The 13971-nt window shown below is 46.1% G+C and overlaps 1 protein-coding gene across 6 annotated transcripts in view; it reads right to left on the bottom strand.

The window, feature by feature from the left end:
- SZT2 (SZT2 subunit of KICSTOR complex) overlaps positions 1-13971 on the bottom strand; it is a 54493-nt gene that overhangs the window by 39722 nt on the left and 800 nt on the right. For all 6 annotated transcript variants that reach the window (XM_051796927.1, XM_051796891.1, XM_051796919.1 and 3 more), the window contains exons 4-12: positions 13512-13682; positions 11914-12045; positions 9768-9927; positions 9200-9306; positions 8811-9021; positions 7585-7755; positions 2243-2474; positions 1479-1608; positions 112-254 (exon numbers count right to left, since the gene is read on the bottom strand). In XM_051796927.1, the coding sequence (XP_051652887.1) occupies positions 112-254; positions 1479-1608; positions 2243-2474; positions 7585-7755; positions 8811-9021; positions 9200-9306; positions 9768-9927; positions 11914-12045; positions 13512-13682 (1457 nt within the window). The remainder of the gene's footprint in view (positions 1-111; positions 255-1478; positions 1609-2242; positions 2475-7584; positions 7756-8810; positions 9022-9199; positions 9307-9767; positions 9928-11913; positions 12046-13511; positions 13683-13971) is intronic.

Here is a 13971-nt window from a genome sequence, read left to right as displayed (position 1 = left end):
TCTTCCCTCGGCCACAGGTACCCACAACTGCACAACTGGGCTGAACTGGACACCTGCTTTCCCAGGCTGGCCCACACAGTGCACATGAGCTCAGCCCTGCCCATTACATACGTGTCATGCTCCAGAAGGACGACGATACGATGCATGTGCAGCCACCTCTGCCAGAAGTTGGCATCCATGGAAAGGATAGGCTTCCAGTAGGAGGCAAACTGGGAATGGCTTGAGTCAGACCCACTGTGCTGCAGGGACAGCACCTGAGAAAGTGACAGGACAATATTCAGCAGGGAAGTGTCTGGTTCCACCCAGAGGGAGCGGGAATTTCTCTAGCAGCTGAGCTGTGTACACCTAGAAGGCCACATCCCTTGCTCTGGGTGACTTCCTCTGAGCAGAATAAGTGTGTTCACATTGAAACAGGCAGTTCAATGTAAGCAAAAATAAATTAGGCTCATGAAATGTCAAGTTAATTAGGAATTTGACTACTTAGCATCAAGTAAATCAACTGTGAAAAAGATGGCATATGTAATGGTGTGCTTTCTGATCGAGAGGGGGATATATGGTTTGTGTCAGCAAAGCAATTAAACACTGAGATTACTCAACTGAGAGTACTTATGCAAATAGGGTGCCAGAATAGGTGGCATTGGGCAACTCTAATATATTTGTATGGTAACACTGATTCCACCAACTACAGCAACTCTGTTGACACAGAAATAGCGGTGGTTAGCCATAAGAAGGGAGGCTCCAGATATACTGTGGGATACATAACTCTACAGAGGGAAAGTGTATTCGGCAAAACTAAAGAAGGGCTTAAATAATAACATTAAAGGGATAGTTCTCCTAAATTAAAGCTCCCCTAGCTTTTCTGCTAGTCCTCTTCTATCAATGCCAAGGACACTGCTAGCAGGGAACAGATAATATGCTGGCATTTCTGCTCAGTGAGCTTCAATGGGTTTGAATTTTGCAGTGGAAACCATTAGCTCATATTTTGTTTAGTTTCTGCTGTGCAGATGACAAGTATCTCTCTTGCACCTTCCACGTGAGTGCTCAGAGCAATGAGCCTATTAAACAACTATTCAGCACATCCTGTATCTTCATCTGACAGTACTGAGCTACACCAGCACACAAGACTGCCAGCAGCAACTCTACACCTATGAGGAATCCACTGAAAAAGCACAGCAAAAGTAAGTGTGTCAGCCTCCCCATCAGTCTCACACACCACATCACTCCAGGAGAAGGCTTCACAGCACACTTGGGAGACTTGCTGTTGGGCTCAGAGGTGTAGCTGCAGCAATGAAGACATAGGGTGATGTCTCAGAGGGGAAAATGTATGGCACAGGATGTTCTCCACACTACACCTGAACTCACTTACTGAGCAGGACAAGATGAAGACAAGATGAGCAAGAAATGAAACCTAAATGCAAGACAGAGTAGGCATGTGGTACAACCTATCCCACATTAAACAGGAGAGAGAGGGAACATACCGGAGTGGTGGAGCCTGGGGGGATGTAGAAGAGGGGCACGCCATTCTTGGTGCTCTCGGGAATGGTGAAGTGTTCTGGGACTGTGTCAAAAGACTGCAGATGAACCAACATCTGATCTGTCTGGTTGATGCTGAAAAAGAAGAGGCAGTTAGCCCCAAAAGCCCATGCTCTCCCCCTTGCTGCCCCAGCCAGCCCAAGGCCCGCACACACAGCACTCACTGGGACTGGGAGCCCATCCACACCAATGGAGTTTTCTTGGGCAATGCTGGGATTCAATGCCATGAACATGTTAAAGGGGTTCCAGTGTAATAGCCTAATATATAAGGAGGATGATCAGAGTTGGAAATGAAGTGCTAGAAAAGGAATCTGCCAAACAGTAGGGAGTAATGGTCACCCTGGCCAGGAAATGGTTATAACCCAATGGCCCTTCAGCCTTAGACATGTTTGCTCCCAGTGTGACCACAAAGCACAGCTGCAAGGGTGTGCTGTAAGAACACATGACCTCCATGGGATGGCAGTCAGAGGTAAGGTTTGCAACACAGGATCCAGATTCGGGAGCAGCAATACCATCACCACAAACCATTCTCACAAACCAGGTGACAGACCAGTCCCAGTCTTTTCTGGCTTGTTGCCAGTCATGCCTCTTCCTCAGAGCACATTCCTTTTGGACCTTGGGTTGGGATGGCCACCTGCATAAACCATGTCTTAGCATGCCAAGGAAGGAATTAGTTACACTGGAAACTGCTGGGGACAGTGCAGCTCACCTCTGCAAGGTGTTCCAGAAGCGCCGGATGACTGTAGTGCGGTACAGGCTGGTGATGGGCTTCCTCATGGTGCAGCTGATGTCATGCAGAATGTCATAGCTCCCCTCCATCGTCACCTCCACCCACGTGCTGCGCTTCGAAGGGTCCAGGGGCCAGGGAGTTACAGCCAAGTACTCAATCCTCATGTTATGCTTCCAAAGCAGCACTAGCTTGACCTCCAGCTGAGACCCACCTGCACGGGAGCAGAAGAGTAAGTTCAGCTGCTTGTTGAATACACATCTGAGCTTTTACCTCTGACCAGGGATTCCTGAGTACCATGGAATCATTTGATCACTATGAGGGGAACAAAGTAATCTAACAACTGTTTGCTTTCACCAAGTCACTCTCTCTCCTCTGCAATGAAGAGAGGCTTTGCTTGCACAGTAGTATTTGGTGAAGAGCTCTCAGTTCTTTAAATGTACATGTACTATATCTACACTAGAGAAGGAAACAAACTCAGAGGAGGTGCTGACATTTGCAATGGGCTCTTCTTCACAGCTTTATCTTTGTTTCCAAGAAAACTGTTGCTTTGCACTTATGAACAATTCGTTAAGCTATCAATTTTCTCATCTGCACTGTGCAAAGTTAATCTATCCCACTGCAGAAACATGGATATCTGGACATAATGGGCACAAATCATGAACAACCTGGAAGGTGAGGCTCAATTCTTGAAATAACCTCTGTTCATCCTGCATAGACCATATTTCATGCAATCTAGAACTTCAAGCATCACAGCTTCTCACCATGTTTACCTTCTCCTCCCAAAGTTAAGATGTTGAGAACGAATATTCACCTGTTCTTCAAACTGTACATTTTTACCTTTTCCTTTAAGCGAGCCATTGCATCTCTATCAAGATTAACACAAACACCTGACACACCAAGCCTTGCTGAGCCAAAAGAGCAGAGAACTGTCACACTCCTGCTGACTGTGCAGGTGTATTTGTACTGCAACATCCCAGGGAAACACATGACCACGCTGCGATTTCGACTGCTCAATCATCCATTCTGATGTCCAGCCTGCTCTGTAGTTTGCCAGACTTGCAGCATTTGTGTGATAAGTGATTGGATGTGCTGGAAACCATCCGAACAGATCATCAGCCTGGATGCTCTGTTTCCTGCAGAGTTGCATTTGCTGCTGTCGAAGGCACATCATGCCATCCCCTCCACAGGTTGATTGCACTCCTCCTTAAAGCCAGTTTTTTGTTCCCATGGTCCCTGCTGGGAGGCTCCCTCAGAGTCCTCTTCCTCTGTCACTGTGTAGAAGAAACCATCCAGAGTACATGCCAAATTCATGCTCAGTTGTTCTTTTGATTAAATTATCTTTATTTTGAGAAGCTTCATTTCCATAACACTGACAGGGAGCGTGCACTAAGAAATCCTTACCCAGTGTCAGCTGGGTATGATAGAACATCCATTCCCCTTTACAGTCCCAGACCTTCCTGCACCTCAAGAATTCATCCTTCCTGAACAAAGATGATCAGAGGTGAATACTATATTTTACCTGTACTTCATCTGAGAGATTACTAGGTTTTTATTTAAGGTCACCAATATTTTCCCACAATGGGTGCTTTGCATTACTATAAATGCATCTTCTGGGGTTGTACTACCTCTTGTTTCCTATGAAGAGTGTTTAGTTCATCAGACAGGCTAAACAAGAATTTATAAATTCATCTCTTTCCATTTCATGCTGTCACCTCACTTTTATTGCTTTAGGGTTCACCCACTGCTTTCTGCACAATATTTTGGTTCTCATAACAAATCCTTTCCGCTTCATCAACAGCAAACATGATAAGCAAATTCCTACATTTTTTGCTTAGATCATTAATGAAAATATTTCCAACTTTCACCTCTGTTTCCATTAGTCATCCTGGCTTCTCTCCTACAATACCACACAAGCAAAACTAAAAACACAAGAAAAATATTTACTTAGTTTGAAGTAATACCCAGTTGAATATTTAGCCTTTTTTTACTGCAAAGCAATCTATTGGTTCTTGACTTTATTGTTAATAAAACTTTTTGTTACTTTAATTTCCTTCATAAAGTCCAGCTCTGTTTTTTCAGAAAGCTCACTTTGTTTTCCCTATTCCTGACACTGAGAACAGCCACTCTTCCGGACCAGCTAGTGCCCAGCCACTTTTGGGGCTGGACTGATTCACAGAGGAAGACAATGTTTTGAAAACTGTCCTCCAGGCTCTGCTCAACACACAGCAACACAAAACAGTCAGTGAGAATTTTTTTCTTGTTTTTGTTTAAGAGGGAAATTCCCTGACACTGTCCCAGAAAGAAAAAGGAAGAGATCTGGGCTCCATTACACACCATATCCCCACAGCTTCTCTCCCTTCCATACCTTCCAATCCTCCTTTCACAAGCATTTCTGCATTCCTAACTAACCATAGTTGCCTCCTAAATACCTAAATATCTAAAAATTAAACAGTGAGGGTAACCAGAGCACTTATAAATATCACAAACAACCTCTCCAGGCAACTCTGAGCACAAAGCTAGCTATTTATTCTATTTTGCCTTTGGTAAAGTGAAGGAGAAAAGCAACAGTGTCAAAGTCGACAACTGCACTCTTTCCTCTTGCTTCACAGCCAGCTGGCTCCTTAACCTTTAGTTTGCAAGTTTTGGCAATTCAGGTTAATTAACTGTTCTTTGTTATACACTTCTCTGTAGAATGACCCAGAAAGCCCTGATTAGCAACGTGCTTTTCCTTAGCAAAGGCAGCGCTTGATCATTGGTAAATTCTACTGTTCAACAATTTTTCTGATCACAGCCAGCAACTCCCCAGAGCATTTAGCCTTTCCAAAGCACGAGTAACATTATCTGCTACTATTCTGAAGGCTGCATAGAAAAAGGCACTGTATTTTTGATATCTCTGACATTTCATTTTTAAATTCCTCCTAAAAAATACACAGAAAGTATTTCTGGCTCAAGGAGCTCCTGAGCTACAAAGAGCTAGAGAGTGCTCAAAGGGAAGGAAAACAGGAAGGGAGAACAGAGATTATCATGTATGTTTATCCTATTCTTACTCCTCCCTGCGCACCTGCCCGTAGCAATTCACCACAGAAAGTAACTGATCCAGTGCAGCTGCTCTTCTGCTCTTGTAAAAACAGAAGGCAAATCCATTTAGCATTCCAGGGGGTAAAAGACAGCAGGAAGATACCCAAAAGAAAGTGCAGGAGGCATGGTGAACATTTGCTGATATTTCTGATACCTGTAGAACACAGGAATTTGCTGCTTTACCATACCCTGAGCCAGAGGTTGCAGCTACACCTTTGTGCAAAAGGATCCATGAACTTGTCTGACTGCTTTTCAAATGGTTCACACCTGGTGAATGCTCTTCCAGCATTTCCATGTAGGACTACACAGTCACCAAGAAGAGCACTTTACCATTGCTGCCAGATTAAAGAGAAAGGCTCTTTATCCAGTGATGTTCCAGCTGTAAGTGAACTGGTGCACAGAAGGATAAAAGACATTGAGTGTGGACAGGAATTGACTTGTCACACTGTTTCATAGACATTCCTGGACAAGGAGAAGGCAATGGATCTAATCTGCCTGGATTTAAGGGAAGTATCTCATGCCACACCTATGCTAGTGAAATCTGCAGACATTACTAGAACAACTGTCTCATTGAGAGAATTTAGCAGATATTTAATTTTAACTGAAAACTCCAGAAACAAGAAATTAGGGAGATTCCTGGAAGACCAACTTTAGAAATTATCCCACCTAATCTGATTGTTAGCAACCTTCCCCCCCCCCCCAAAAAAAGAGGTGATTTAGATCCACTCGGTTTGTAAGATGCATCAAGGCAAAAGAACTGCAATTCCCAGTCATCACAGAGGAACAGTGAGGGGAACTGAGCGAGATGAACTTCAGAGTACTATCATGTGAAGGATGGCACATTTAGGGACAATTAAACAAACAAAAGGCAATAAAAGAATCCCAAGGACTCATCAGCTGGAAGAAAAGGTGCACGAGAGATTCAGGGATTTCTGTGATAACACCACAATGCAATCATGGAGAAAGCTCATGTGATTCCCAGTCCATCACATTGGGTATTTTACTTCAGGAGCAGGGAATTATTAGCATTGCTGAACAAGGCACCGATAAAACCACATTTACAACACTCTTATCAACTGTTTTGAGAAGTATGAGACCAAACTGAAAAGAGAACAACTGAAGGGGAAAAAAAATGAGTGCTATTAACCTGAATAAACAAACAGAAAGCCTGCCCTTACGAAAGAAAGGTGAAACATGGGCTTGCTTAACCTGCCAAAAGGGAGGTTACGTGGAGAAAGACATCGTTCTTAAATATGTTTGTGTAAGCCAGAGAAGGAGGATAAACTTAATTAAAGACAATAAACTCACACAGGTCTAATTTGGTCTCAGGAAGTTTAGAAAGGAAGGTAGAGAAAGAGCAATGAAGCCCTGGGACAATCCTCCAAGCAGAGCAGTGGTATAAGGTATTTACATGGTTTTAAGGTAGACCACAGTAAATTCATAGAAAACATCATATGGCAAGTTTGGAATTACTTTGGAGTTATATCACAGACATTGACTCCCTGATATAAAACATTGTCTGTACTAATAAGCTTGCATTTGGATTTTTCCATCTCCCCTTCAGTTAAAGTACTACCACTAGTCACAGCTGGAGATGGAAAGTTAGGTAGGATTTCCTGGCACTGCTTAGGATACTCAAAAACCCCTCAAGGTTCCTAGTCAGCTGCTAGTTCCCACACTCCAGGTGCCATAATCTCTAGTGAGTCAGATAAGAGAACAGGATCACTGGAAGGTTTTCTGGTCTTCTTGAGTTGGTCATGGTCCTGACTGGTCTGACATTTTCACCTAACAACAGCCTTTGGAATTTCTTCCTTTGGAAGGCTGTAGTTTGGAGACATTAAGTCTGTTGCACCAAAGTGCTCAACTTCACATCAGCATTTTGGAGTGCATCTAGCAAAGGACTAGAAAGGGATGAAAAAAAAGGAGAAATACAGATGAACTCCCAGAAAACCCAAGTTCTGTCATTAGTTTCTCTGCAATTGTGGGGAATCATTTCCAAGACACAGAGCATCACTGTCTGTCCCTCCCCTGGCACTAACAGCCACAGAGGATGAGCCTGGCAGGTGCATAACTGCACAGCAATACCGGGCAGCCCCGCACCGTGAAAACAGAGTCTGGGGAAAACAGCTCCTTCCTCCACAATATCAGCCACTCTGCTGAAATGGCAGACCCTGTACTCCCCTCTAAAGCAGCTGAGAAGACAGTCCTATCCGAGCCTCCAGCTCCCAAGGCAGCAGAGTCACCTTTTGTGATGTTGACCTCCCGGATGCTGTAGCCCTCGCGCAGCCGGACCGACACCACGCTCACGAGGTCGGCGTGCACCTCCTTCTCCGTGTGCTTCTTCCTCCGCATTGCCAGCGCGGGGTTGCTGCTTGCAGACACCAGGTGCTCGTTGAACAGCCTGTGCTGGGACACTGCAAATGGCAGAGATGGGGTTTGTGAGGGAGCAGCTCCCCTCGGCCTAGCCCCATGGCAACGTGCCTCCTGAAGTGTTTTATAAAAGCTGCCAGGAACACTCGCCTTGCTGGCCTGAAGAACAACACATCCTTCAGGCACCACTCACACCCACTCCTGATTCTGCAACGTAGCAAACAGGTTCACGAGTGTGGCCAAGAGGCCTGGGAGAGGGGCGAGGTGGGGTGCCAGGCCCTGGTTCCTCTGGGACAGCTTTTGGACAAGGCACAGACTGGAGTTACGTCTCACCTAGACGGGTAGAAACTGCACAGCTGCTGCAACAGTTGCACAGCAAGCTTTTGGGCTTTACCAGTTTCCCTGGAAAACCTGAATTCCTAGGTGCTATCTAAAAGCACCTGGATGTGGAAGCCTTAAGCTTAAACCCTTAACAGCTGATCTTTTTAAAATTCAACATTTCCAAGTCCCAGGCCAGCTCTCTTCAAACTTGCCACTGTGTGTGGCTTCTGCTGCCAAGTTACAGAAGGCGCAGATGGCACCAGCACAGCGCCAGGGCACGAAAGGGTGTTTCCATGTTTTACTGGTAACTAAACTAATCTGTCCTGGCACACTCCCAGTCAGTAACAGTCACAAAATAAGAAAAACCAAGAGAGGCATTTGGGATGGTTCTCAGGGGCCTGGTTTTCCAATCCCAACTGATGTCTGCAAGACCAGCTAGGAGAAGCTCTCCAGAATGTCCCCACCTGAGAGCTAACCAGTGTTCAGGGAAGGGCGGGCAAGAGCTTCTGACCCCTCTTCTCCAAGTTCCAACACAGTGAGCCTAACTGCAGATTGCTGAGCCAAGACCACACAAAGGGGAACAGTGGTCCTCCCAATCCCTGGAACCAGGAGGGGAGTCACAGATGAGGCTGTGTGACCCTCTGTACCCAGAGCCTTCAGAAGGCACTGCCCAGAGGGGACAAGGGAGAGCATCAGCATAACCAAGCCTGGGGGAGTCACCCCAAAGAGGTGCTGTAAGACATCCAGCTGCTGGAAGGAGGACATGCACATTCCTTACCACAGTAATACTCAGGATTCAGAGACTCCCCAGTACGCAGGAAGGAGTATAGCAGGAATGCCTTGTGATACACATTCAGATCCAGGCTCAGGGGATCCAGCTCAGGGCATGTGGAGAGGTAAGCACCAAAAGTGGCCATGGCGATGAATTTCATCAGTTCCACATTGGGAACGTGGCCAAAGCTGCAATCATACGAGTAGACACCGCCCACCTGCAGGATGGAAAAAGAAGACACCTGAGAGAATGCAGCAGTGCTGAGGACAAGGCAGAGGGCTGGTAAGGGACTCAAACAGGCAGAGAAGGCTCCTCTTCCCCTCTGGAAGCGAATGCCACCAACAAGAATCCATCTGCCTCCCCCTCTGCCCCACACTGCCAGGTACCAGACATACCTGCACAAAGGAACAGGCCACTGTGCCGCTGCGCAGCTGGTTGAGTAAAGTCTCGCACACAGCCACATCAGGGACACTGGTCACACCATCCGTAATTATTATTATACCTGTAAATAAGGCAGCATCTTAGAGCATCTTCCATCTCAAGCAGCTATCAATCTCCCATTATATCCACCAGAGAGAAAGTTTTAGGCAGGGCAAAAGTAGAAGGAAAATCCCAAGCATGGTTTAGAGCTTCCAAGGCATTATGGAGCTGGCAAACACCTTGGCTAGGTACAGCACAGCACTTAGCTCTGCACATCCCGGGTTGTCCTGAGCAACAGTCACAGCTGTACTTCCTCACAAACTCCCCAATGCTGACACACAGCACGTGGCACAGTGCTGTCCTCCCCATTCCCACTGCCACAGTTTGCCCACAGCGTGGAGAGTAAAAGCTGATGTTGAAATTTCATCCCCAACAGAAGGGTCCAGGTACCAGCCCTTATAAAATTAACCTCGGCCTAAGGCAGGAGGAACACAACCCTTTGCAAACAACTGGGCAAACCTTAACCCTGAGGATGCAGCCAACCTGCACTGGAGTTGGAGGGCAGCAGCTGCAGTGCCAGGATCCCTTGCCGGACCATGCTGACCAGGCCAACATCAGCAGTGACAACAGACACGCTGGGCTTCCTCCCGGATGACTCCTGCCCCTCACTAGGGCTCTCTTGGCTCAGGGGTGACAAATCCACCTGGAAAAGTTAAAAAAAAAACCCACAAGGCCCCACGGGGCTGATTTCAGCCTAGCTCTAGTTCTCGCTCTTCCAAACACCCTTCAGTCTGGCAGTCCCATGGCACCACATCCCTGGAGCACCTCAACAGACTCCACTAGTAGCTTTAACTTCCAGGTGCTCTCAAAATCCTGGTCACTTGGGCCCGTCAGAACAGCTGGACAAGGCTGCTTGAGGGGAGAGGAACGGGACAGCATGCTCAGAGCTTTATTCTAAGCTGATTTCTCACAGAAGAGGAAACATGAGACACTTTGGGGTCACTTAGAGCAAAGCAGTTCCCAATAAAAGAGATGGTGAATACCAATTTATTCCCCTTGTCACTTAGTAGAAGCTGCAGCTATTCAGCACCTACTTAATCTACTCTTTTCAGCCCAGAAAGGCTGGAGAAGCAGAGACAGCTGTGTCTCACTGCAGCAGAGGGAGCAAGGAGCCTCGTAAGGACAAAGTCTAGCGCCTATGCATTTACCTTTGCTCAAACAGCACTCGTTATGCACTGTTGATACAAACAAATGCAGGTAGACTTCTCCACCTTCTATGAAAAATATCCCCCAGGCAAAGCCTGAAATTTGTATAATTACACCAGTGAGAAACCTGTGTTCATAGTCCCCTCATCTCCAGAAGGCTCTGGCACTTCAAACCTGTAATAAAATATTGCTTCATTTTTACTGCTAAGACAGAGAATAGGCAAGACCCTCCCCTGCAAAGCTGCAGATGACTGGAGCTGGGAAAAGAAAACTGGGACTAAGGAAACTTTTGTTATGCACAAATGGGAGCAATCTGTGGCTGTGAGCAAAAAAAAAAAAAAAAAAATATCTATCCATCACTTTAATTTGCCAGATGCCATAAATTCAGACACTCCTTAACAATGATACAGCTAATACAACTTCAAAAGTTAAAAAAGTTTCAGTCCCTGCCTTTCCCCTGGGGCCTCCCACCTCCACCCCACAGCCTGTGGCAGGACTCACCAGTCCCTCTGGCCTGCAAGAGCGTCTCTTTCCCCCATTTGCATGGAAGAAGTTATAAGGTAGTTCACCATGAGAGAAACACTGCATTCAAGCAGGAATGCATACAAAGCACTGCAAAAACACCATCTGGACTCACTAGACCAGGTATTTACTTCCTCCAATCTTCCTTCTGTTCCAGGACTGACAGTCTTAGTAATCAAACACACAAATTTCAGCTGGAATATGAGATTCGGAGCACTCCAGATATGGAACTGCAACACACCACCAGTAGCCTCTTGCTCATCTGATTTTGAGACTTTTTTTTCCTTTTAGCTCAAACTCTAATAACTAAATAAGAATTAAATCACCTCAGACAGGCCAATTAGGACTTTGACTGCAAGAAGATCAAAAGCAGCATGGCCAGCAGGTCAAGGGACGTGACCTTTAAAGGTCCCTTCCAACCCAAACTTTCTATGATGCTTTCATTAATTTCCTGATACACATATCCATGGCTACTAACCAGCATTTGCCACAGATTTCAAGGAGTACTAGAAACTGCACCAGTTTTAGAAACTGCACCAGTTTTATGGTTAGTTTTCATCATAACAACAAAGTATTTTCAGTCATGAAATGTAACAAGGGTTAAGGGCATATTCACAGCTATTTATAGATTAATAATATGGGCATAATCACCTCTCCCACAATCTTCTTCAGAGAGAAAGCACATCCTACCATTTGTCCCATGATGTCAGGCAAGTCAAGCTGTTTTACTGCACAAAAATCTTAGGGAAAGTAATCATTCTCATCAGTCCTTCTAAACACTGGTTTTGCTTTCCTCAGTTAAGGTCTCGTTAGCGCATCCCACAACATTATCTTGCCAACTCCTCAGCTGTCCCTTCTGCAGACCTACCCTGCTGTTCCTCTTGCCACCTCACCTCAGAGGGGCCTCAGAGCGCAGATCTCAAGGGAGCCAGGAGACCCCAACTACCTCTGCCCTCCTTACCTGAGGTTTGGGTTCATACTGTTGCTGGAGCATCTCTGCCACTTTGTTCTCAAAGGCACACAGCTGTGTGTAAACTTGGTGCAGAAAGGCCTCACGCTTCGTCTCATCCAGCTGACAGCCCTGGAACAGTACCTGGCCCAAGGACACACACATCAGTCATCACTTTAAGGTTTTATAGCACCACCCCACACAGGAACACAGCTCCCTATGGTGAAGTTCAGACACATCCCTGACAAAGAACAGGTACAACACAGGCCACTTCTCTCTGCTCCTGCTCAGAGCCAACTGCCCCTGAGCAGTGGTGTCTTGTGGCATCTGGAGTTCACTCTGCAGCAGATGCTCACATTGCACTTTGGGAAACCTTCTTGGGCAAGAAATTTTTACTTCATTTGCATTCTTCCAAGATAAGCAGCTGTCAGGACAAAGTGATGTGGGATCCTTGCTAGAAGCCATTAACTCTGGTCTGATGTTTCTAAGGAAGGCCTGTTTGTTCCAATCTAACTCACCTATAGACTGATCCAATTATCTTCCAAAAGGAAGTAAAGAAAAGAAAAATTAGACTGGACATTACAGAAGAGGCTGAGTGATGTGACAGAGTGAACCTGCCACCACAGAAACTCCCCAAGTTGATAGGCATGACACCTGTGTTTACAGATGTAGCCCAATATAGCGTTAATAGGGGAGATACTGAGGCACAGCAGGATGGTGTCTGCAAGATTGCTGGACAAGACGACACACAAAATACCACTGGCAAATGGAGAAGTTCCTGCTACGCTTAATCTGGTAGCACCTAAGAATGGACCAAAGTGAAGGCCACGCTCCTCAGGCCCTACACAGACCCTGGCAGAAGGTTTGGGCAGGGCAGGAAGAGGGCGGGAACACGCACAGGCTAAGAGGCTCCCCCTGTTACCACCCACTTTCTCTGGTATTAGCATAAGAATGAAACACGCCATCAGAAATGTGTAAGTAATGTGAAAATACAGTAAGGTGAAAGAGATCAAGGATGAACTTCAAAAATCACACTGGCACCATAAACCAGACTTGAATTTGTTAAACAGACCTACCCTGACACAAGTAAAATCTCACTGATAATCTCAATACTGGAGCTGGCTGCTCCCTCCAGCAAGCAGCAGCATATTCATAGCAATGCAAAGAGAAGAAGGTTTGTAGGAAGGGGCAATTATTTTTGAATTAACCACTGCTACACAGCTGGAGCAGGCAGACAAGCTTTTGGGCACATGGGCTCTGCTTGGATCCTTCAAGCTAATTATAACAGGAAAAAGAATTAATCAACAGAAATTAAAAACAACAACAAAACATCAACGAGCACACTTTCAACATGAGGCAAATATCCCCTGAGGCCCAATTCTAAGGTCACGCCTGTGGGCAGCATTCTCCAGAAAAACCTCTGCCTTCTGCCCAGAAAGGAGAAGTTGCTCACACGCACTTCTGCACCACACCAGGCCACATTCTAGTGAGACGAGGCTGCAGCATCACAGATCACAGAGCCCAGCTGCCACACACCCCTGCTTTCCTCTGCCCTCACAGGACCCTGGCACAGAGAGCTGAGCCAAGCCCAGGGACAGGCTGAACCTCACCTGGTGGGACTGCAGGCCAATGATGGAGGAATATGCCTGGATGGTGACAAAGATCTCTGGCTGGTAGATAATGTCTGAACCAGGGATACGAAAGGGTCTTAACAATCCCACCAAGCATCGGGAAAGGGTATGAAACACTTCATCAAAAATTATCTCCCCCGTTGAGTCATCCTGCAGAAACAGAGAAAGAGAACAGCTTTTTTGTTTTCTAGGACTTTCAATCTCATTGCTGGTTGTCCCACCCTGCAGAGCCAGCAGCAAACATCCTTCTGCAATGGCAGCTGGATTAAAACAACAGCTCCCATAAACAAAAATCACACGTTGAGCATCCAGTGGAGAAACAGGACCTGCCACTAAGCTGCTCGGCCAGGAGCACAGCTTTCCCAGCTCCCTCCTAGGAAAAGCAAAACTTCTGCAAAAGTTAAGACTGACGCTTAGAGCAATAAGTCTTCTCAGCAAA

This window comes from Manacus candei, unplaced genomic scaffold, assembly GCF_025592945.1.
Source record: "Manacus candei isolate 608988 ecotype Guabito, Panama unplaced genomic scaffold, ASM2559294v1 h1tg000005l, whole genome shotgun sequence".
Lineage (NCBI taxonomy): Eukaryota > Metazoa > Chordata > Aves > Passeriformes > Pipridae > Manacus > Manacus candei.
Note: the sequence above shows the minus strand (reverse complement) of the source record. Positions and strands in the feature narration are given on the sequence as shown.